The following is a 20,109-nucleotide window of genomic DNA, read 5'->3' on the forward strand; positions in this document are numbered from 1 at the left end:
GAGCGTCCCTCAGGAAAAACCCTCTGCCTTAATATCAGAAGATAGAAGTAAACCCAAAGCTATTAAATGGCCTTCTGCAATCCCTCTGAAGGCCTCACTTGAAAGATTCTACAGCATGGCTGTACTGCCCCCCTGTTGGGGTAAAACCTAGAGTGTTTGACTCACTCCAGCTGAAGGTTTCTTAAGTATAACGTTCAATTCTCCACCCTTTGTACTGTTTGAGGGCTAACAGAGCAGAATAATTAGAGAAATATCATAGGAACTTTAAATAGCTTTATTTGGAAAAAATGCCTTTATTTACAGGCCCAGTCTGTACAATCTCCCATTAAAAACCCACCTCTGATTTCAAATAAAAAAGAACTGCTGTACAGTATGGCTTCACCAAACGACTGGCTCCCAGAGCAGCCCGTCTGGCAGTGCAAGGGCTAGGGGTGCCTTCTGTCAGACCAGCATGTAAGGCTACTTGTCCGGGGGAGAGGGGGGAAGGGGCGAGAGGAGGAGGTGGAGAGGGCGGAAGGGGTGAGAGGAGGAGGGAGAGTGGGCGGAAGGGGCAAGAGGAGGAGGGGGAGTGGGCGAGAGGGGGGGAAGGGGCGAGAGGGGGGAAACGGAAAAGGAGGGCAGGGGAGAGGTGGAAAGGCAGGGAGTGAAAGAAAGGAGGCAAAGGGGAAACAGTGCAGTACCATGCCTCAGGAGGACTGGAGCAGTGAGGTTAAAGGCTTGGAAGCTGTGGAGTGGTGGTGAGCACACACCAGAGCTCCCTGTGTTTGGTTCTCTTGGATTCAGATGCAGAGGATGAAGCTGTCTCTGAGGAGACTTTGCAGATTTGCTTCACTTTCTGAAGCCTTGAAGCACCAGAAGGCTGCTGTCCTGTGCTCAGAGGTAAGTGCTTTGCAAACACCTGCCCTTCTTGGAGCAGCTGTACAAAATACTGTTGGGTAGGGGCTTCTCAGGCACTCCCACCACGTAACCATGCAGACTTTTAATTCCTGCCACCTCCATTTTAAGCAGAAAACCCCTGGAGTTGTACCATCCCCACTCACCCTCAGAAGCCTCCTCTCCATCCCTTCTCTAGGTCAGCTCCCCAGAGTGGAGCAAAACCTGTGGAGTTTGCCACAGCCATCAGGGGCTCGCTGCATGCTACTGCTCACACAATCACAGTCTGCACCTCCACTTCCCCCTCCTGGGAGGCAATCAATAACTCTCCTGCGTGTTCCATGATTTCAATGTCCTCAGAGGCTACCATTGTCACTGTGGCTTCTTCTGTCTCGATGCCACCCTCCGTGGTCAGCACAGCTCCTTCTCCAATGGCTGAGGCCAGCGTCATGGCCACCTGCTCCGTCAGGCTCTCAGGGGTGGCAATGGTGATGGTGTCTGCTGTGTCTGTGCTCACCTCAGAGTTCTCTGCCACGGTGACGTTCTGCACGATGATCTGGTGACCAGAGTTTGCTTGATTTACAATCTGCTGCACAACCTTCATAATGTGGCTGTCGACCTACAGGAAGGGCAGGAGGCCAGGTTATTTCTCAGCATGTTGTCCTCTAAGCACAGACAGTTAGCACAGAGTCCTTTAGGTTGGAAAAGACCTTTCAGATCTTCCAGTCCAATGGTTCACTAACTCTTTCAAGTCTGGTGCTAAGCCATGGCACGACCCTCAGCATCACATCTCTGAAGATTTGAAAACACCTCCAGGAATGAGGATTCAAACACCCCCCTGGGCAGCTTGCTCCAGGGTTTGAGAATCCTTTCAGGTAAGCAGTTTGTTCTACTGTCTCACCTAAACCTGAGGTTGTTTCCTCTTGCCCTGTCACTTGCCCCTTGGGAGAAGACACCTCAGTCCAACCTCCTTTCAGGGAGTTATAGCAAGCAAAGAGGTCTCCCCTCAGCCTCCTTTCCTGCAGGCTGAACAACCCCAGTTCCCTCAACTGCTCCTCACCAGCCCTGTTCTCCAGACCTTTCACCAGCTCTTCTCTGGACCTTCTCCAGCCCCTCAGTGTCCTTCTTGGAGCAAGGGGCCCAAAACTGAACCTAGGATTTGAGATGTGGCCTCACCAGTGCCAAATACAGGGGTAAGATCACTGCCGTGGTCCTGCTGGCCACACCACTGCTGATCCAGGCCAGGATGCTGTTAGTCTTGGCCACTTGGGCACACCCTGGCTCATCTTCATCTGCTGCTGACCAGCACACCCAGGTCCTTCTTTACTGGGCAGCTTTCCAGTGCCACCATCACCATAAACAAGGTGTGGTGACCAGCAGGACAGTACAAGCAACACATAAAAGTGTCCTCAGCTAGCAGTGGTGCTCCCCTGTATGTCACCACACAAGTCACAGGCCACAACCATGGAGGCGATCTGGGGTTAACAGAGCTCCAACCGACCCAGTATGACCAGCAGAATGTTTTTCACACAGACAGGTCTGCACTACAGAGGCAGGTGAATGAATAATCTGAAGTTAGGTTATTTACCATGACTTTCACTCACTGAAAGTGGCTCAACTTATCTACAAGTCCTCAAAATAACAGTTTATGTGGTGGCTTTACCTCATGTCTTGTCCCCTCTATTATTTCAGTAGCTTCACTGGTCTCCATGTCTTCAGTAGCAGTCTGGAAGGAGATAATAGGATCATTCCCTTTATAGGTTATGACAAAAAAAACCAAACCCAAACACCTTTTTCTTACCAAAATGTAAGACACTATGATGTTTTACAAAAGCCTTTCTGTTCCCTCAAAGGCATCTCCCTGAAATTCCCTCCAAATCCCATCATCAAGAGCAGCTTTAATGCAGAGTGCTCACAAATAACCAAAGGAGAAAAATGATGGCAGAACTAAAAGGGAGTCACAGAGTGGTTTGGGTTGGAAGGGACCTGATCTCACCTAGTTCCAACCCCCTGCCATGGGCAGGGCCACCTCCTTCTAGACCAGGTTGCTCGAAACCTCATCCAACCTGGCCTTGAACAATTCCAGGCTTGGAGCCTCCACAACTCTTCCAAAAATAAGGAATTTTCTCTCCCTTGTTCTCTTTCTCCTCTCCTTTGGGAAGGGAGCAGGCTTTGTAGAGTCTGTCATTCATTTAGTGACCAGACCAACCTCCACTCATGACAGATTTACTTGGTGCCCAGTGTGGCCCAAACCGGGGCTAGGGTTGCCTGTGGAGCTGGAATTTTGGCCCACTCAGCTGAGAGAGGCTCAGGCTGCTTCCTCTGAGTCTCCACGGGTTGGAAATTCAAGCAGACTTCTCACATCGTGTCACTGCTGAGCACAGCATCACGCTGGGTCTTCTGTGAGAGGAGCTGAGAATTGGGTGCTGCTGCCTCGCCTCCTGAGTACCTTCTGGTGTCATTCCCTTCTTTTATTCGTGGTTTATCTCTTTTGGGCAAATGTTCCCACTGATCTCTGCTGGGCAGAGACTGAGCTGGGCAACTCATGCACCACACAGTGGATTTTGTTACTAATTACACCTCCAGTTTCACCACGGGTAATGCTACTCCTTTCCATGCCCAGCTGATCCACTAAATCCTGAAGACTGGAGATATGGTTGGTATTGGAACAGCACAATTTTAGCACTGGTTCTCCTACTGATTCTCCTGAATGGGGGTGTCAGATCAGACACTGGGGCAGGTGTAGGTGTTGTGCAACTACCTCAATTCCTCTGGTGTCTACACCACAGCTACTCAGGCTCCATGAGCCCGCCCCTCTGACACACACCACAGCTACTCCAACTCCCCTTACCCAGGGAGACCTGCACAAAAGATGCAGTCTTTAGAAATTAAATGTCAAGGCTGTCCCAGTCCAGACAGAAGAGGGTATTACAAATGTGTTCTGCACTGCAGCTGGGGGTACTGGTCCTTCCTGGACCTGTAGCAGAAAGCACCAGCTCCCCTTCTGGGAGGGAAGAAGGGTTACAAGAGAGCATCTGACATTCATTTAGGGGCCAGCCCAGCCCTAACCCATGACAAGTCCAACTCCTAGAATCATGAAGGCAGAAGCAGTGCTGGCTACATCCTACTCTATTTTCTTCTTGATAAGAGACATGCTCAAGGGGAGTTTTTGCTGCCAAAGTCCTGTGCTGAGCTCATAAGGAGGCTCTTTGCCCCTCACCTTACCTCAATGATGTATTCCTGAGTGTCTGCCACCACAGAGGAGAACTCTACCAGCACAGTGTGAGGATCTTCAGAAATGACAGTTGCAGCCAAATTGTCAGCTGACTGACTTTCCTCAGACACTATCACTTCTTCCACATCTTTCAAAGCAAGGAGGCAGCCACCTGGATTCCAAAGACAACACAGAGAGATTATTTTCCATAACCACTTCAAATACAGGAGCACCTGCAAAAAGACATGCAGTACAAACAAGGCCTCTTTAAGAGGATGCTGCTGACAAGTCACCAGCAGTCAGACAACAGCCATCCCACTAAGCCAGGCCAAGTGGTCATCACCGGATCACAGGGACCACTTGAGATCATTGAGTCCAGCCTCCCTGCCAAAGCAGGATCATGTAGGGCAAGCCACACAGGTACACATGCATATGGGTCTGGAATCACAGAATGGTTTAGGCTGGAAAGGACCTCAAAGATCTCCCAGTTCCAAACCACTGCCATAAGCAGGGACACCTCTCACTAGAACAGGTCACTCAAGGCCTCATCTAACCTGGCCTTGAACACCTCCAGGGAGGGAGAATCCACAGCCTCCCTGGGCAACCTGTGCCAGTGTCTCACCACCCTTGCTGTAAAGAACTTCTTCCTAACATCTAGTTTACATCTCCCCTCTGGCAGTTGAAACCCATTACCCCTCATCCTGTCATTACATGACCTTATAAACAGGCTCTCCCCAGCCTTCCCATAGCCCCCCGCTTCAGATACTGGAATCCCTCCAGAGAGGGAGGCTCCACAACCTCTCTGGGCAGCTGGCTGCAGCGCTCTGGCACCCTCGTACCCAGGACTCAAGCTGTGACCCCTCCCCAGCGCCCAGCCGTAGAACCACACTCTGCCAAGGCCACCTTGACACAACCAAGCTCTGCCAGCTCACCTTTGGTCTTCAGGTGCCTGTTGAGGGTGCCATGCTCCGCGAAGCCCCGGCCGCACTTGTAGCACTTGAAGGGCTTCTCGCCCGTGTGGCGGCGGATGTGGCGCACCAGGGAGCCCTTCTCGTGGAAGCCGCGGCTGCAGTACTGGCAGACGTAGGGCTTGTGCTCCAGGTGGGTACGGAAATGGACATCCTGGGCGTTCTGTGCACAGACAGCCCAGCAAAGGGCAGCTCAAGGCAATGACAGACCAAAGCAGGGTGGACTTTGGAATTAGAGAATTGAGTTGGGCTGGAGAACATCTTTAGGATCATGAAGTCCAACCCTTAAGCCAGCGCTTGCTGGTCACAGCTCAACCATGGCGCTCAGCTCCACATCTCCACTGCCCTGAAACCCCTCCAGGGATGGGGACTCCACCACCTCCCTGGGCAGCCTGGGCCAGACCTTGACAATCCTCAAATAGAAGAAATCGTTCCTTGTGTCCAACCTAAACCTTCCCTGGTGCAACTTGAGGCACTTTCCTCTTGTCCTACCACTTGTTCTTGGGAGAAGAGACCAACCCTCACCTGGCCTGAACCATCTTTCAGTGAGTTGTAGAGAGCCAGGTCTCCCTTCACCATCTCATAGAGACTTGATTTCAGTTTCTTAGCCTGTATCTGCAATAGTGTGGCCAGCAGGGCCAGAGTAGGGATTGTGCCCCTGTACACAATATAGGTGAGGTCACATCTTGGATCCTGGGTTCAGTTTTGGGCCTCTCACTCCAAGAAGGACATGGAGGGGCTAAAGCGGGTTCAGAGAAGGACAACAAAGGTGGGGAAGGGCCTGGAGAACAGGGCTGGTGAGGAGCAGCTGAGAGACCTGGGGTTGTTTAGCTTGGAGAAAGGGAGGCTGAGAGGAGACCTGGCTCTCTTCAACTCCCTGAATGGAAGCTGGAGCTGAGTGGAGGTTGGTCTCTTCTCTGAAGGAACAAGTAACAGAACAAGAGGAAAATGGCCTTAAGATGGACCAGGGCAGGTTTAGGTTGGACATTAGAAGAAATTTCTTGACTGAAAGGGTTCTCAAACACTAGAACAGGCTGCCCAGGGCAGTAGTTGAATCCCCATCCCTGGAGGTGTTTCAGATTTGCAGAGACACGGTGCTGAGGGCCATGGCTTAGCACCAGACTCAGTAGTTAGAGAATGGTTGGACTGGATGATCTGAAAGCTCTTTGCCAACATAAACCCTTCTATCACTACATCACTTTTTCCACATAGGAAGACACAGTCTCTTCCCAAACACAAAGGGTTTGTTTGCAAGACCATCCCTCTTTTGCCCACTGAATGAAAAGCTCCTTCTGGAGCTCAAGATCAGAGAGACAGGTTGAGCACTCACATTTGTTCTTTTAGGAGCAAAACCTAACTTCTCCCAAAGCCTGGCTCTGGGAAAGACAACCTGAAGGGCAGGGAGCTGGGGCAGGGGGGCACACCTTTGTCTTGTACCGCTTGCCACACGTGGGGCAGGAGTAGGGCCTCTCATCGGAATGCACCCGGCGGTGCCCCTTCACGTGGGAGATGGTCTTGTAGAGCTTTCCACACTCTCCGCAGCGGAAGCGCCGCTCGTTCACGTGCACTTCCTGATGCCTCTTCAGCAGGTAGCCCTTGGTGAACTCTTTGCCACACTCCTCACACTTAAAAGGTTTGTAATCTAGAGAGAGAGGGAGAGCACATGGATGACACAGGACAGCCAGCAGAAGCATCTAGGAACAAACTTCTAGCATCTGCAGCACAATTCCTACAAAGAAATTATCCCAGAGGAGAGAAATCAGATTTTCAGCTGCACCTTCAGGCATTCTCTCGTTTTGTGACTCATAGAATCACAGAATGCTTTGGGTTGGAAGGGACCTTAAAGCCCATCTAATTCCAACACCCCTGCCCTGGGCAGGGAAACCTCCCTCTAGCCCAGTCTGCTCATCCAACCTGGCCTTGAACATCTCCGGGGAGAGGGCATCCACAGCCTCCCTGAGCAACTTGTGCCAGGGTCTTACCACTCAGACAAGAATGTCTTCCTAATCTCTAGTCTAAATCTCCCCTCTCCCATCTTAAAACCATTGCCCATCTTCTCATCACTACAAGCCTTTGAATAAAGTCCCTCACAAACTTTCTTGTAGTCCCCTTTAGGTGACAGAAGGCTGCTTTCAAGTCTCCCCAGAGCCTTCTCTCCCCCAGGCTGAAAAGCCCTGAATCTCACAGCCTATAGGAGAGGTGTTCCAGCCCTCTGATCATCTTCATGACCTCCTCCAGACCTGCTCTCAAGAGAATTCTGCTCAAAAGTTGTTCTTTGGTGACTGTTAAGCAGCAGCAGCTCCAGCTTACCACCCTCTTCTGCATTGCTAACCTCTTTATTGGCCTCCTCAACAAACTCTGCTCTCAAAGAGGCACTGCTGGCCCTGAAACATGAAAACTTTGGTGGACTTTTAGCATTTCTTTTACCTTCTATTCTAGAGCTCAACTGTTTCTATTACTCTGTTAAGCATCAACTGAGCATGCACAGCTAGTGGCCACATCAAGGCAAGGAATCTGAAACAAAGTCACAGCAAGACATAGCACATTGTAGACAACAGCATAAGCAGCAGAGCTTTACCTAAATGACCTTTGATGTGCGTTTCAAAGGAAGCAGCTTCACTGAAGGCTTCGTTACAGTGAGGACAAATGTAACTTTTGTACCCATTTGTTCTTTCCACATTGGTCTGCTGGGGAGAAAATGGAACAACATAAATGTTTTTGTGCTGGTGCATGCACCAGTTAAGAACTGCCACCCAAACTCCCCGCTAACTCCTCCAGCTCTGCCAAGCAACAGGCCTGTTATGAGCAGAAGAGAGCAGATGTGTGCTACCACCACACTTAGAGCACATGTGAAAAGACATCATGAAAGCTGACACAAAGCCCCAGGCACAGGCAGAGACATGCTGAGAAGGCACAGGGTGTTAAGGCACAACCTCTCCTCAGTGCAGGCAGGATGAAAACCTTCCCATATGTAATCACAGAATATATCTGGTTGGAGGAGACATCAAGATCATCCAGTCCAACCCTCAACTCAGCACTGAAGGGTCACCACTAAACCATGGCCCTAAGTGCCAGGTTCACACACTGCCTGAATACCCCCAGGGATGGTGACTCCACCACTGCCCTGGGCAGACCATTCCAATACAAACATACAGACTCTGCTTGCTCTACTTCAACACACTGCTGCTCCCCACATGGCTCCTCTTCTGCTTCCACCACTTCATTTTCTAGTTCTTCTGGAGCAGCCACAGCAGGCTCAGGGGGCTTCTGCACCTCCTCCACAGCAACTCTCTCGATGACAATGCCTGAATTCCTCATGGCTTGCCTCAGCAGGTTCTCATTGTTCACTTCGCCCTCACAGGGCAGCTCCTCAGGATGTGGCTGCTGAAGGGAGAAACAACCCAATTCACTAGTGCAGCAAATAACAGAGTTTACCCCTTTTTTACAGTCATATTGCTATAAGAATTTGTCTTTCTGAGGTGTCTAACAGAACTAGAATTGTAGAGCTGTTGAGGTTGGAATAGACCTTTGAGATGACCAAGTCCAACCTCTCACCTGGAGCCCACAACCCCACCATTGCCACTAAATCGTGTCCCTCAGCACCATATCTGTACCTCTTTTAAACAGCTCCAGGGATGGCAACTCCACCACCTTCCTGGGCAACCTGTTCCAGTGCCATTAATGTCATAGAGAGCTGAAAGATTACCAAGATGATCTTGGGCTGAGGAAGAAGAGGAGGTGAATCTGTATTCTGAAAACATATAGCCCAAGGAGCACACAGACCTTAGTAGAGCCTCAGGACAGGTCACTGCTGGTTGACATAAGTGCAACACTGGAGAAAGAGGTGGGAGGTGTACAGCTGTAAAACCCAAGTAGCAATGGCTTTGCAAGAAGTATCAGGGGAAAAAATGAATACTACAACAATTTCTTCTCAGAAAGGGCTCTCAGGCACTGGAACAGGTTGCCCAGGAAGATGGTGGAGTCACTATCCCTGGAGGCCTTTAAAAGATGCATGGATGTGGTGCTGAGGGACAAGGTTTAGTGGTGGTGGTTTAGCAGCAGCAGTGAGATCTGGGCAAGTGGTTGGACTTGATCTGAAAGATCTCTTCCAACCTCAACAGTTCTATACTTCTAACCAGGAAATGGCCAAGAGAAGCACCTCCTGTAGCATTCAATGCATGGTGGTGAACCCTACCCCAGCCCATGTGCTATACACACACTGCCAAGCCTCAGCCACAGCCAGAGTCCACCTTCTACATTCTCAGATGGAAAAGCAGCTCATGAAGCATTTACTCTAGATAGATTTCATCTCAGCACCTTAGAATGTTTTGTCTGAGGTGAAGAAACATGTGGACGTGGCACTTGGGGACATGGTTTAATGGCCATGGGGTAGTCATTGAAGGTTGGACTCTGATAATCTTAGAGGTCTTTTCCAACCCAAACAATTCTGTGACTCTGTGAAATACCTCAAACTCTTTCTTTGCCTAAACTATGCAGGGAATTCAAGAGAAATTACACTCACATCTTGGTCCAGAGATTTCGCCTCCACAACAGGAAGCTCCTGCATTTGGACGTGGACCTCGTGGAGAACGTTGCCTTTTGCATCTGTCATGAGGTGAATGATGGGAGAGGACTCGATGGGCTCACTGGCTAAGGATGTGACAGGCTCTGTGTTGGAGCTACAGGATCCTTCAAGAGAAAAAGCACAAGGAGTCACCTGCTGTACTGCCACCCTTCAGCAATCTTCTGTGTCCTGAGGACCAGATGCCTGCTAAAGCCATGTCTGTAGCAGATCCTCACAGACAGAATTTGGCCACATGCACTTTAGGTTTATCACTCAGCTCTAACAGCAGCAGGCATCTGCAGCCCAGAAGGCCAATGGCAGCCTGAGCTGCATCAAGAGCAGAGCGGCCAGCAGAATGAGGTGATTCTGCCACTGTGCTGTGCTCTGGGGAGACCTCACCTGGAGTACTGCATCCAGCTCTGGAGCCCTCAACACAGGAAGGACATGAACCGGATGGAGCAGGGTCCAGAGGAAGGCCATGAAAATGATCACAGGGCTGAAGCACTTCTGCTATGAGGACAGGTTGAGGGAGCTGGGAGTGTTCAGCCTGGAGAAGAGAAGGCTCCAGGGACACCTAATAGCTCCCTAAAAGGGGCTACAAGAAGGCTGCAGAGGGACTGTTTGCAATGGCCTGCAGTGACAGGACAAGGGCAGTGGTTTGGAACGAGAGCAGAGCAGATTTAGATTGGATGTGAGGAACAAGTTCTGCACCATGAGGGTGCTGGAACACTGCAACAGGTTATCCAGGGAGGGAGTTGGGGCCTCATCCCTGAAGCTATTCATGCTGAGGCTGGACAAGACTCTGAGCCACCTGATCTAGTGGAGGATGTCCCTATAGGGGAGTTAGACTGGATGACCTTCGGAGATCCTTTCCAACCCAAACCATTCTAAGAATTCCTTTCTCCTACCTAAAAAATATAAGTTGATTATCACAGAGGTATTTCCTTTCAGAAGTGAGAAAGCATGTCAGGAGCACGTTTTTCTCAGACACACAGCAGGAAGCCAGAGCATGACTGACCTGTTGGCAGATCATCTTTGTTGACCACGATTTCTTTGTTCACGTTGAAGCGGATTTTTTCGGTGCAAGGTGTCAGAGATTTCAGGTGTCGAGTCAAAGCTCCTGATTCCCGGAAGCTTTTCCCACATTTCTTGCATTTGTAAGGTCTTTCATCTGGAAATGATGAGAATGGACACAACAGTATTAAACTAAGCATGGCCAGCATGCAACTGGCTGCCAGAAGAACACTTTCATGCTTCTACAGCCAGCAAACTGCCTATCCCACACCTTGCTTGGCCTCCCAGGATGCTCCACTCTGAGTTCAGCAGAAGGGGGAAAGCAGCAGTGAATTCCACTGAAGGTGAGCTGGATCACAGAATGGTTTGGCTTGGAAGGGACCTTAAAGATCATCTAGGTCCAACCTCCCTCCTTGCCACGGGCAGAGATACCTCCTCTTACACCAGCTGCTCGTGGCCACATTCAACTTTGCTTGGAGCTCCAGCAGCTTCTCTGTACAACTTGTTCCAGTGCACCACCCTCAGGGGGAAGAATTTCACAGAATCACAGAATGTTAGGGGTCTGAAGGGACCTATAGAGATCCTCCAACTCCAACCCAGGCAGGGTTTGAATGTCTCCAGAGAAGACAACCTCCCTGGGCAGTCTGCTCTATTTCCTCCTAATGTTCAATCCCAATCCAGCCTCTTCCAGTTCGAAGTCACTCTCCTCTGCCCTGTCACTCCATGCCTTTGTCAAAAGTCCCTCTCTGGCTCTCCTGCCACCCTCTTCAAATCCTGGAAGGCTGCTCTAAGGTCTCCCTGGAGGCTTCTCTTCTGCAGGCTGAAGAGCCCCAACTCCAGTGCTGAGCATCTCTGGTTTTGGAGCACTGCCTTACCCGTGTGGCACCGATGGTGTCGAATGAGAGAGCCTTTTGTCCTGAAAGATGTCCCACAGAGTTTACATTCATAGTCCTTTCTGCTGCTGTGCGTGATCATGTGCGCTTTGAGAATGCTGGCCTGGGGAGAGAATTCCATCTTAAAAGACGTGCCAAGTGCTTAAAAGGTTTACATTTCAACTCTGAAGAGCATCCAACACACCTTCTGAAAGCAGAACTTTGCTTTCAAAGTGCAGCCCATCACTTTCAAGTCTTTGTTAGCAGCTAGCACTAACAACTCCCTAACCCAAACACAGCAGCAGTGGCACTCACGGTTTTAAACGTCTTCTGGCACAGCTCACACACGTATCTCCCTTCTTTGTTAATCAGCAGCTTAACCTTTATCAGCTCTGTGGAAACATCCTGCTCCACAGGGTGGCTTTGCTCTTCAGCAGCTTCCCCATCAATGTGGCCATTGGGGTTTTCAAAAACATGGTCTCCTGCTACGATGACTTCTTTGATGTGCCCACTGCCTGGGGAGAGGACAGGAAGATTCATAGGATGGTATGGGTTAGAAAGGGTCTTAAAGATCACCTACTTCCAACCTCCCTGACATGGAAAGGGTCACCCTCCACTAGATCAGGCTGCTTAAGGCCTCAAGACAGTGATGTCATTTACAGAACAGAGCTTTAGAACAATTTAATGTTTCAGTATTTCATGTGGTAGAAAGAAGCAGGTACTTTAAATGTGGAACACAGGTCTCTGCAATGTCACGATTGCAGCATAAACATTAAAATGGACACTTGTGGAATGGAGTTTAAGCTCTAATTTGCAGTAATGTGGAGAAAATTGCAAAGCTGGCCTAGGGACACCACGTCCAAGGTAACACTCAGCAGCAAAGCTCAGTAACAGCAAGGTGTTGTGCATCCCAACTGCAACACACACCAAAGAGAAGCCTGGCTGCACACCCCAGTTCCTGCCTGAGTGGGGGGATGAAGGCAAGCACCTCGGAGCTCACCTACTATAGCGGATGCGTTGCTGATTTCCTCTGCTATTGAAGATGCTTCAACAACTATATGAGCAACAGTTATCGACTCCTCGACAGAAGGAACCACTTGCTGTAACAGATGACATTTGAGCAGAGAGGTTTTATTACCTTGACAAACACTGCACTCTGTTCTCTCCCCTCCAACCCAACAGACCGTTGCATCCTAATTATTTTCAGTCACGGCTTGAGGAGAAGCCTGCTGTCACCTTTTGTACTTCTTGCTTGAAGAGCCCTGCTGATGCAGCAGCCAGAGCCTCCGGAGCTCGCTGGCAGACCTTCTGCAATTTGTGCTGCACAAACTCTTCCAAGGAGGTGAACTCGGCCTGGCAGCGGCCGCACTTGTGGACGTCATCTTCGTCTGCGATTGAAAAACCAAGACAATTCGGCACCTCTTAAAGAGCTGCTTGAGACAGAAAACTTCTGCGTGGCCCGCCGAACCCCGACTCCCGGAGAGAAAGGACCCCGGGGTGCCGACGGGCACTTTTGCTCCCTCAGCGGGCCGGTATGCGGAGCGGTTTCCCCGGCTTGGCCAGACCGTGGGGCTCCGCTTTCGCCGCCCGGAGGGGGAACGGGGCGCAGCGGGGGACGGACACCCTGATGTCAGCCGCCTCCCGATGCCTGTTGACAGAACCGGCACAGCTGAGACCTCCCTCACCCTGCGCCAAACGCCTGTTCCGCCGGGACAAGCCCTCTTCGGCGTCCCCCAGGCCCTGCTTGCCCTGTCGCGGCGGCACCGCCCGCCCCACGCCTGGTACCTTCCTCGCTGAAGGGCGCCGGGAGGCTGAGGAAGGCGGCGGGGCCGGCGGGAGGCGCGGAAGAGCCGGAACCCTCCGCCGCCGCCTCCTCCCGCTGCTCGGCCGCGGCTGCCGTAAGCGCCGCCGGCCCCGCGCTCGTTGCCATCGCGGCCTCCATGTCGCAACGAGCCGCACCGCCAAGATGGCGGCTTTACGGCCGTGTCGTCATAACAACGGGCAGCGTGCCACGGGCCGGGCCGCCGCGGGAGTCCCCCGCGAACGGAGCCGCGCACGGCCCGAGTGCCGGCAGGCAGCGCTAGCGCCGGGCCCCACGCACCCCTCCCAGTGACCTCCGACCTCAGTGCCCAGGTCCGGAGCTTAGCGAGTTACCTAACGAGCCCCCGGGGCCGCTGGACGGCCCAATGGGTCGCTGAGCGCCGGAGGTGACCGCGCTCCTCTGGCCAATAGCAGCGCTTAGGGGGCGAGACTACGACGAGGATGACCAATGAGAGCGCAGCGACCCGGCCGCCCCTCTGTGGAGACGTGCGGAGGGAAAGGAGAGTGTGGCAGGCGGGGAGATGGGCGGGGTCAGCACGGCAGCGCCACCCAATGGGAGCTCAGGGAGGCCGCGGCGCGACCAATCAGAGCAGCCCGGGGGCGAGCGCACTGCTGAGGCGCGGCGATGGCGGCGGTGGCTGGCGGTGGATCGCAGCGGTGCCGGCGGTTGGAGGCTGAGACAGCTCGGGCTGTGCTGGCAGCCGCTGACACGCTGCTCTTCGACTGCGATGGTGTCTTGTGGCGGGGCGAGGTGGCGGTAGGCGGCGCGGCGGCGGCGCTGGGCCGGCTGGCTGCGGCGGGCAAGCGGCTCTGCTACGTGACCAACAACAGCAGCCGGACCCGTGTGGCCTACACCGAGAAGCTGCGGCGGTTGGGCTTTCCGCCCGCCGAGACCCGCCACATCTTCGGCTCAGCTTACTGCGCTGCCCGTTACCTCCGCCAGGCCCTGCCGCCGGGCGCCGCCGCCTACGTGCTTGGCAGCCCCGCTCTCGCCGCCGAGTTAGAGGCCGTCGGTATCCGCCACCTTGGGCCAGGTCCTGCCGCCCTGCCCGGCCCTGCTCCCGCCGACTGGGCCCAGGCGCCGCTCGACCCCGCTGTGCGCGCCGTCCTCGTCGGTTTCGACGAGCACTTCAGCTACGCCAAGCTGTGCCAGGCCCTGCGCTACCTCCTGCGTGGCGGTTCCGACTGCCTCCTCGTCGGCACCAACCGCGACCACCGCCTCCCGCTTGAAGGCGGCACCGCCATCCCCGGTGCGCGGGGCAAGGGAGGGGACCGGGAGGCTGTCGGCGACCTCGCTTGGGGTCTGCTGGGAGTAGGGAGGTGACTGCCCTTGGCAAGGCCCCAGAATCAGGAGGTCCCCCCGGATCTGGTGCTGCATTAGGCTTGCACATTCTTGCACTGCGTTAGGCTTGCAGCTTCACCTTCTCACTCCATCCCCTGACATAGGGAGAATCCTTGTTAGTCCTTTATTCGGATACTGGTGATTACTTTTTTATCTCCATATAGGGCAGTATTCCAGGTTTTGTGCACCATCTCTAACCCACTCCTTTCCCTCTCATTGGGTAAAGCTGAGGGGTTATCGTCCCCGAGTGCTGTGTGGATATTGGGTGTTAGAGGAGCTCAGTCTGAATCCTCAGTTTCCCAGAACAGAGCCTCAAGCACAGAATCTCATAAAAGTGATATTTAATGTACTGGTCCAGCAGCAGGATCAGATCAAGCAGGGTGTCTCCAGAGGGGGGTCCCAAACACAGAAATCTCTGGGTGTTCATACTTTTTCAGCCTGCACATTGAACCTTCCTGTGACCTTTATGTGCCCTTTGGTCCAGTGATGATTGTGGCCTGAGACTCCCAACACCTTCCAACTCCTTACTGAATTAATTTGCTGTCTGCAGGCTGTTGTCTAGCTGTGGGTGTTGTTGGTGTTTGTAGCCTTGGAGCCACCTTATCTTCTGATTTAGGCTGGTTATGGAGGTTCTGTTTTGAGTTGTGTTTGGTAAATCCTGGTGGAAACTGAGAGCTGATGGCCTTGGGCTTTGGCAAATCCAGCTCTTCTGCTGGAAGCAAAGCCAAGCAAACAGCAACTACAGGATGCAATGTGGTTTGTTCTATTTAAAGCTTATTTAAGCTCAGCAACTAATCTGTTAATGCCTGAAGTCTCCTGCAGTCTTTAATGGAGGCACTGGAACAGGCTGCCCGTGGAGGTGGTGGAGTCACCATCCCTGGAGGTGTTCAAGAAGTATGTAGATATGCTTCTGGGTATAATTCAGCGGTCATGCTGGTTAGGTTATGACCTGAAAGGCTTTTTCTTACCTTACTGATTCCATGGTTCTCTTTCCTCCCCAGGCACTGGCTGTCTCGTGAAGGCGGTGGAGACGGCAGCCCAGCGTGAGGCCTTCATCGTGGGGAAGCCCAACCGCTACATGTTTGACTGCGTGGTCAGTGAGTTCAACATCGACCCAGCCCGGACCATCATGGTGGGAGATCGACTGGACACAGACATCCTGATGGGCAATAGCTGTGGCCTCACCACTCTGCTCACCCTCACTGGGGTCACCACACTGGAGGAAGTGAAGGGCCACCAAGAGAGTGACTGTCCTACCAGGCAGAGCCTGGTGCCCCATTACTACGTTGACAGCATAGCTGACCTTCTCCCAGCTCTGGGGGAATAGGAGAGCAAAGTATTTGCAGCCTCTGCACCAGTAGGCCGAGGAAGGTCCCTATTAATCACCTTGAGACAGTAACATATTCATGAGATACTACCTGGAATTAGCAACCCTTAGCTTTTTAACCTTCCTGTCCTTGCAATGTGCTTTTGTTTACCTTGGTCTCTCAATGCACTTTGATCAAAGAGGGCATCGTGATGTCACCCATCTTGGGGCCTTCTTTCTCAACGATAGCAGCACATCTATCCAAGTGTTTGTGATGTCACCTTGTCCTCTAGACTGAGCTGAGCTAAGTTGAGCTGGTTGATCCAAGGAAAAAGAATCCAACACCTTGTGATGTGTCCTTGCCCCAACAGGCTGCAGCTCAGTCTGGTTTATTCAGGGAAATGACTCTTAGAGTGTGTAGTAATGCAGTGGCTGTGTTTGCAGACATGGTGGCTGGCAGGGTTGGTGTTTGGCCTTAGATTGATTTGAATTATTTCTGGACAGATCCTATGTAGCAGTAGATCCACTGTGAGCATGACCTCAGGGCATAGAAAGTGAAATTCCACCTCATTTACTTAACCCTAGTAAATTGCACTTGAGATGCAGATTAGGATGATTCCACTCAAAAAATACAAGCAGTATCTGCTGTGTATTGTATTGTTCTTGTCCAAGTGTTGGATGCACATCCCAGAATTCCAGCATGCTCTGGGCTGGAAGGAACCTCTGAGGATCATCTAGTCCAGGCACGTGGTCACCCACAGCAGCTTGCCCAGGATCACAATATCCATCTGTATTTGGAATCTGCAGAGAAGGAGACTCCACAACCTCTCTGGGCAGCCTGCTGCAGGGCTCCGGCACCTTCAATGCATAGAAAGCTTTCCCTCTGTACATACAAGAGCTACTTTGATCCTAGATCTCTATCAGAATTTATATAAATTATAACTTTAAATAGAGTATATGATAATATATCTTGTTTCCCAGAAGGGAGGATGAGAGGAATGGACTTCAGGGCACTCAGTAGGTTTCATTCTCAGCTCTTGCCTTTGGCAGTGCAGAAGGTCTGTAGCCACTTAGAATTGTCCCTGATTGCCACTGCTTCTCAGAAGTAACCAGATGGATCAGTACTGAGTTAGTTCTTCCCTTCAGCATCACAGCAGCTGCTTGGCTTTGCAGAACGTGGATTAGTGCCCAGTCCAGGGGGGTGGATGTAGAAGAACTGTAGTACAGCTTTCCACTGAGTCCTGTAGGGGTACTGGCTGGATGTGATGGTGGCACGTGCTTCCTTTAAATACCTGAGGGTGAGATCTTCCATGTGTGCCTGGCCTGGCACCAGCTGTTTGTCCAGTGGGCAGCGCTTGCTCCCTCAGGTGATGATTTTGCTTACTGCGTGGGTTTGGATGATGCACAGTGCAGACTGTGAGGTAGATTTTCTTGCTGGCTCAATCAAAGGGCACAGCTGAAAGCTTTTGACAGAATTAGGTGAATATGCAAGTAACACATGTTATTCCCCAGATCCCACTCTCAGCAGTTAAACACTGGCCTGCCTTCCTCTTCCTGAGCTTCCTCAAGAGCTGTTATCAGTGCTGATGCCATTGCCTTCCACTTGGACACTCAGAGCTGGACTTTGCCACCTTCTTTGTGCAGCAATAACCTCGTGGTTTGTGTCGTCTTTTGGTGTTAGCCCACAGGATTTGCTGCTCTCGTCAAGGGCTGTTGGTTTGGAACTCGAGAGCTGTGTGAGGAACATGGAAAATCTCTTCCACTGCTCCTGTCTGGAAGGCTGTGACTCAAGTCACGGAAATTCTTACAAAGTGGAACTTTGGGTGATGTGGAAATGGACATTATGGGTCTAGGGCAGGTAGGGGCTGACTTGATGTTGTAATCTTTGATCCAGTTCCTGTGTCTGGTGCTTACAGTGTGTCAACTATAGCAGAAGATGCCAGAGGAGGTGTCCAGCCCTGTTCCAGCATCTCCTGTTCCTGCCAGGTCCTTCCCACTGTGTGAGGAGACTGTCACCTTGGTCCACATCTGCTGAAACATGCCGGCAAAGGTGTCAATCATGCTTCAGATCTCTGTATCCACTTCCAAACGGTTTATCAACCTCTACTTGAATTCACATTAAACTTAGAAACCTGCTTTCACCTGCTCTTTTGTAGTCACTTCTCTGAGCCGTGCTGCTGCTGCTGCACTGGGTGGAAATTCTAGCAGTTTAGGCATGCAGTTTGTGTTTTATCTGCTTTAATCTTCACACACAGGATCAGGAGAATACTCCTTGGATTTGGGCACCCAGAGCTGTGTGGGGCTGGGATTGGCTTCTCTGAGCACAGCACCGAGCAGGTTGTGAAAATCCTTTCATGGAAAGAAGAGTTTCCTTCCTTCCTGTGCCTTAGATGAGGCAGGGCTTAAATTTGTGACAATGAGGTGTGGCTGTTGAAATGCCCCTGGGGACAACACCCCGTCTGCATGTTCCAACTTGTCTTCTGAGTGCCCTCTGCTAAGCACTGCTGCATCAGATGCCATGCTGTGCTGTAGGGAGTACTGCCTGGTCTGCAACCTCTGTTCACAGAAGCAGAAGGTTCTGAGATGGCTCTGTTCTGATCAGAGCTGCACCATGGGGTGCTGCAGTCTTCAATCCTCATTCAGCTGTGATGATTGGTTGACTCTTGCTGGTATTTGTCCAGGGTTTGAGCTCATGTCACATGGGAACTAGAAGATGGTGGGGATCTTCATGTGATGGAGCGTGACCAAAGAAGGGCAACAAAGCTGGTGATGGCTCTGGAGAGGTCTGGTGAGGAGGAGCTGTGGGAACTGGGGTTGTTTAGTCTGGAGAAAAGGAGGCTAAGGGGAGACCTCCTGGCTCTCTACAACTGTAAAAGGGGAATGGAGCCAGGTGGGGGTTGGTTTCTTCTCCCACTGAACAAGTGATAGGACAAGAGGAAATGGCCTCGGCTTGCACTAGGGAAGGTTTAGGCTGGACACAAAATTTTTTTTGCCCTTGAGGCTTGTCAAGGCCTGGCCCAGGCTGCCCAGGGCAGTGGTTGAATCCCCATCCTTGGAGGGGTTTCAAAGCTGTGGTGCTGAGGGCCATGGTTTAGTGGTGACCTGGCAATACTGGATTAAGGGTTCAACTCAATGAGCTTAAAGGCATCTCCTAATCAAAACAGTTCTGTGATTCCTGAAAGTTTATTTTCTGACCTAGAGAAAATAAGTGGGAAAGGGAATTGTTCATGCCTTGATGTCAAGAAGCTCCAGGATGAGCTGCTCTTGGCTGAGTTGATCAGTCCTGGGCTTTGCTTGATGGGATGTCTGAGAGCTGAATTTTCTCTTGGTAGACACAACATGAGGGAATTCTGCTGAGCTTCTCCTCACCTCCATTCCAGGTTACACCTACCTGGCAAGTTTCAAAACCACAAAGCTCTCTCTGGGGGTCTCCTGGGCTGCTCAGGAAAAGCACACTTGGCAATATGGAAGTGCTGTTCCCCATCAGGTGTTTATTGTTACAGCACATGGGTGTTAGCAAGAGTATAGCTCAGGTTGTGGCCATGACCTTGGAGCAGAGATGCTCGAGTTGTGGCTGTGACCTTGGAGCAGAGATGCTCGAGTTGTGGCCGTGACCTTGGAGCAGAGATGCTTGGGTTGTGGCTGTGACCTTGGAGTAGGGATCAGCTCTGAAGAAAACAAGGTCCATAGGTGGAACACAAACTTGCCTGCACAGCAAGGCTTGTGGGGCAGCTCTGCAGGCTCCACAGTTGGCTCCAGCCCACGGAGCTCCAGCAGAACACAGCCCGTGTGGAAACACAGAAATCACTGCTGACAAGGGCAGGCTGCCACTTTGCTCTGTTCATTGTATCTCCTAATGAGACTCACCCGCTCCTGCTCTTGGGGCTTGCCAGCAGGGAGGGCTGGGACAAAGTCCCGCTTTGTCACCCACCCACCCCCCTCATCCATCTCACAAGGTGAGCAGGAAGAGTAGTTTTGTGCCCTGACAGCATGTCTCAGCAGCCTGGGGCCTCAACCCCCGCTCCAGTTCTCCTCTGTGCAGGTGGCAGCTCTAAAGTTTCACCCTCCTGTGGGTCTGAGCTGAGGAGCTGCTGGCTGGGAAGTCCTTTGGCTGTGAGGGACAGGGGGTTATGTG

At 51.8% G+C, this 20,109-nt stretch overlaps 2 protein-coding genes across 7 annotated transcripts; one reads left to right on the top strand and one right to left on the bottom strand.

Annotated features, from left to right (window-relative positions):
* Positions 1–253: 253 nt before the first annotated feature.
* E4F1 (E4F transcription factor 1) lies at positions 254–13,640 on the bottom strand. 6 transcript variants are annotated; one of them, XM_064153460.1, is made up of 14 exons: positions 13,291–13,640; positions 12,742–12,893; positions 12,506–12,605; positions 11,821–12,020; positions 11,509–11,629; positions 10,638–10,790; positions 9,578–9,744; positions 8,209–8,436; positions 7,634–7,739; positions 6,480–6,697; positions 5,020–5,218; positions 4,099–4,259; positions 2,537–2,599; positions 254–1,492 (listed from the first exon to the last, which is right to left on the bottom strand). In XM_064153460.1, exons 1-14 carry the CDS (start codon positions 13,445–13,447, stop codon positions 1,145–1,147), a joined length of 2,373 nt encoding a protein of 790 aa, XP_064009530.1. In that variant the 5' UTR covers positions 13,448–13,640; the 3' UTR covers positions 254–1,144. The 6 variants fall into 6 exon arrangements, with proteins under 6 accessions (XP_064009530.1, XP_064009529.1, XP_064009532.1 ...); XM_064153459.1 differs by having other exon boundaries at positions 7,634–7,742; XM_064153462.1 differs by having other exon boundaries at positions 8,227–8,439.
* A 291-nt stretch (positions 13,641–13,931) lies between these two features.
* Positions 13,932–18,115, top strand: PGP (phosphoglycolate phosphatase). Its single transcript, XM_064153464.1, has 2 exons — positions 13,932–14,576; positions 15,670–18,115. The coding sequence occupies exons 1-2, from the start codon at positions 13,952–13,954 to the stop codon at positions 15,993–15,995; spliced, it is 951 nt and encodes a 316-aa protein (XP_064009534.1). The 5' UTR covers positions 13,932–13,951; the 3' UTR covers positions 15,996–18,115.
* Positions 18,116–20,109: the final 1,994 nt, after the last annotated feature.

The sequence above is a fragment of the Pogoniulus pusillus genome, chromosome 13 (genome assembly GCF_015220805.1).
Source record: "Pogoniulus pusillus isolate bPogPus1 chromosome 13, bPogPus1.pri, whole genome shotgun sequence".
NCBI classification, from domain to species: domain Eukaryota; kingdom Metazoa; phylum Chordata; class Aves; order Piciformes; family Lybiidae; genus Pogoniulus; species Pogoniulus pusillus.

Bases quoted from the DNA above. Each gene is read 5' to 3' on its own strand.
- E4F1 (XM_064153457.1), bottom strand. From the start codon at position 13,447: ATGGAGGCCGCGATGGCAACGAGCGCGGGGCCGGCGGCGCTTACGGCA. The intron at 12,606-12,741 runs GTGACAGCAGGC...CATCTGTTACAG, and splicing joins TCAAGCAAGAAGTACAAAAG to CAAGTGGTTCCTTCTGTCGA. The intron at 6,698-7,633 runs GTAAAGCTCTGC...CTCTCTCTCTAG, and splicing joins GCACATCAAAGGTCATTTAG to ATTACAAACCTTTTAAGTGT.
- PGP (XM_064153464.1), top strand. From the start codon at position 13,952: ATGGCGGCGGTGGCTGGCGGTGGATCGCAGCGGTGCCGGCGGTTGGAG. The intron at 14,577-15,669 runs GTGCGCGGGGCA...TTTCCTCCCCAG, and splicing joins AGGCGGCACCGCCATCCCCG to GCACTGGCTGTCTCGTGAAG.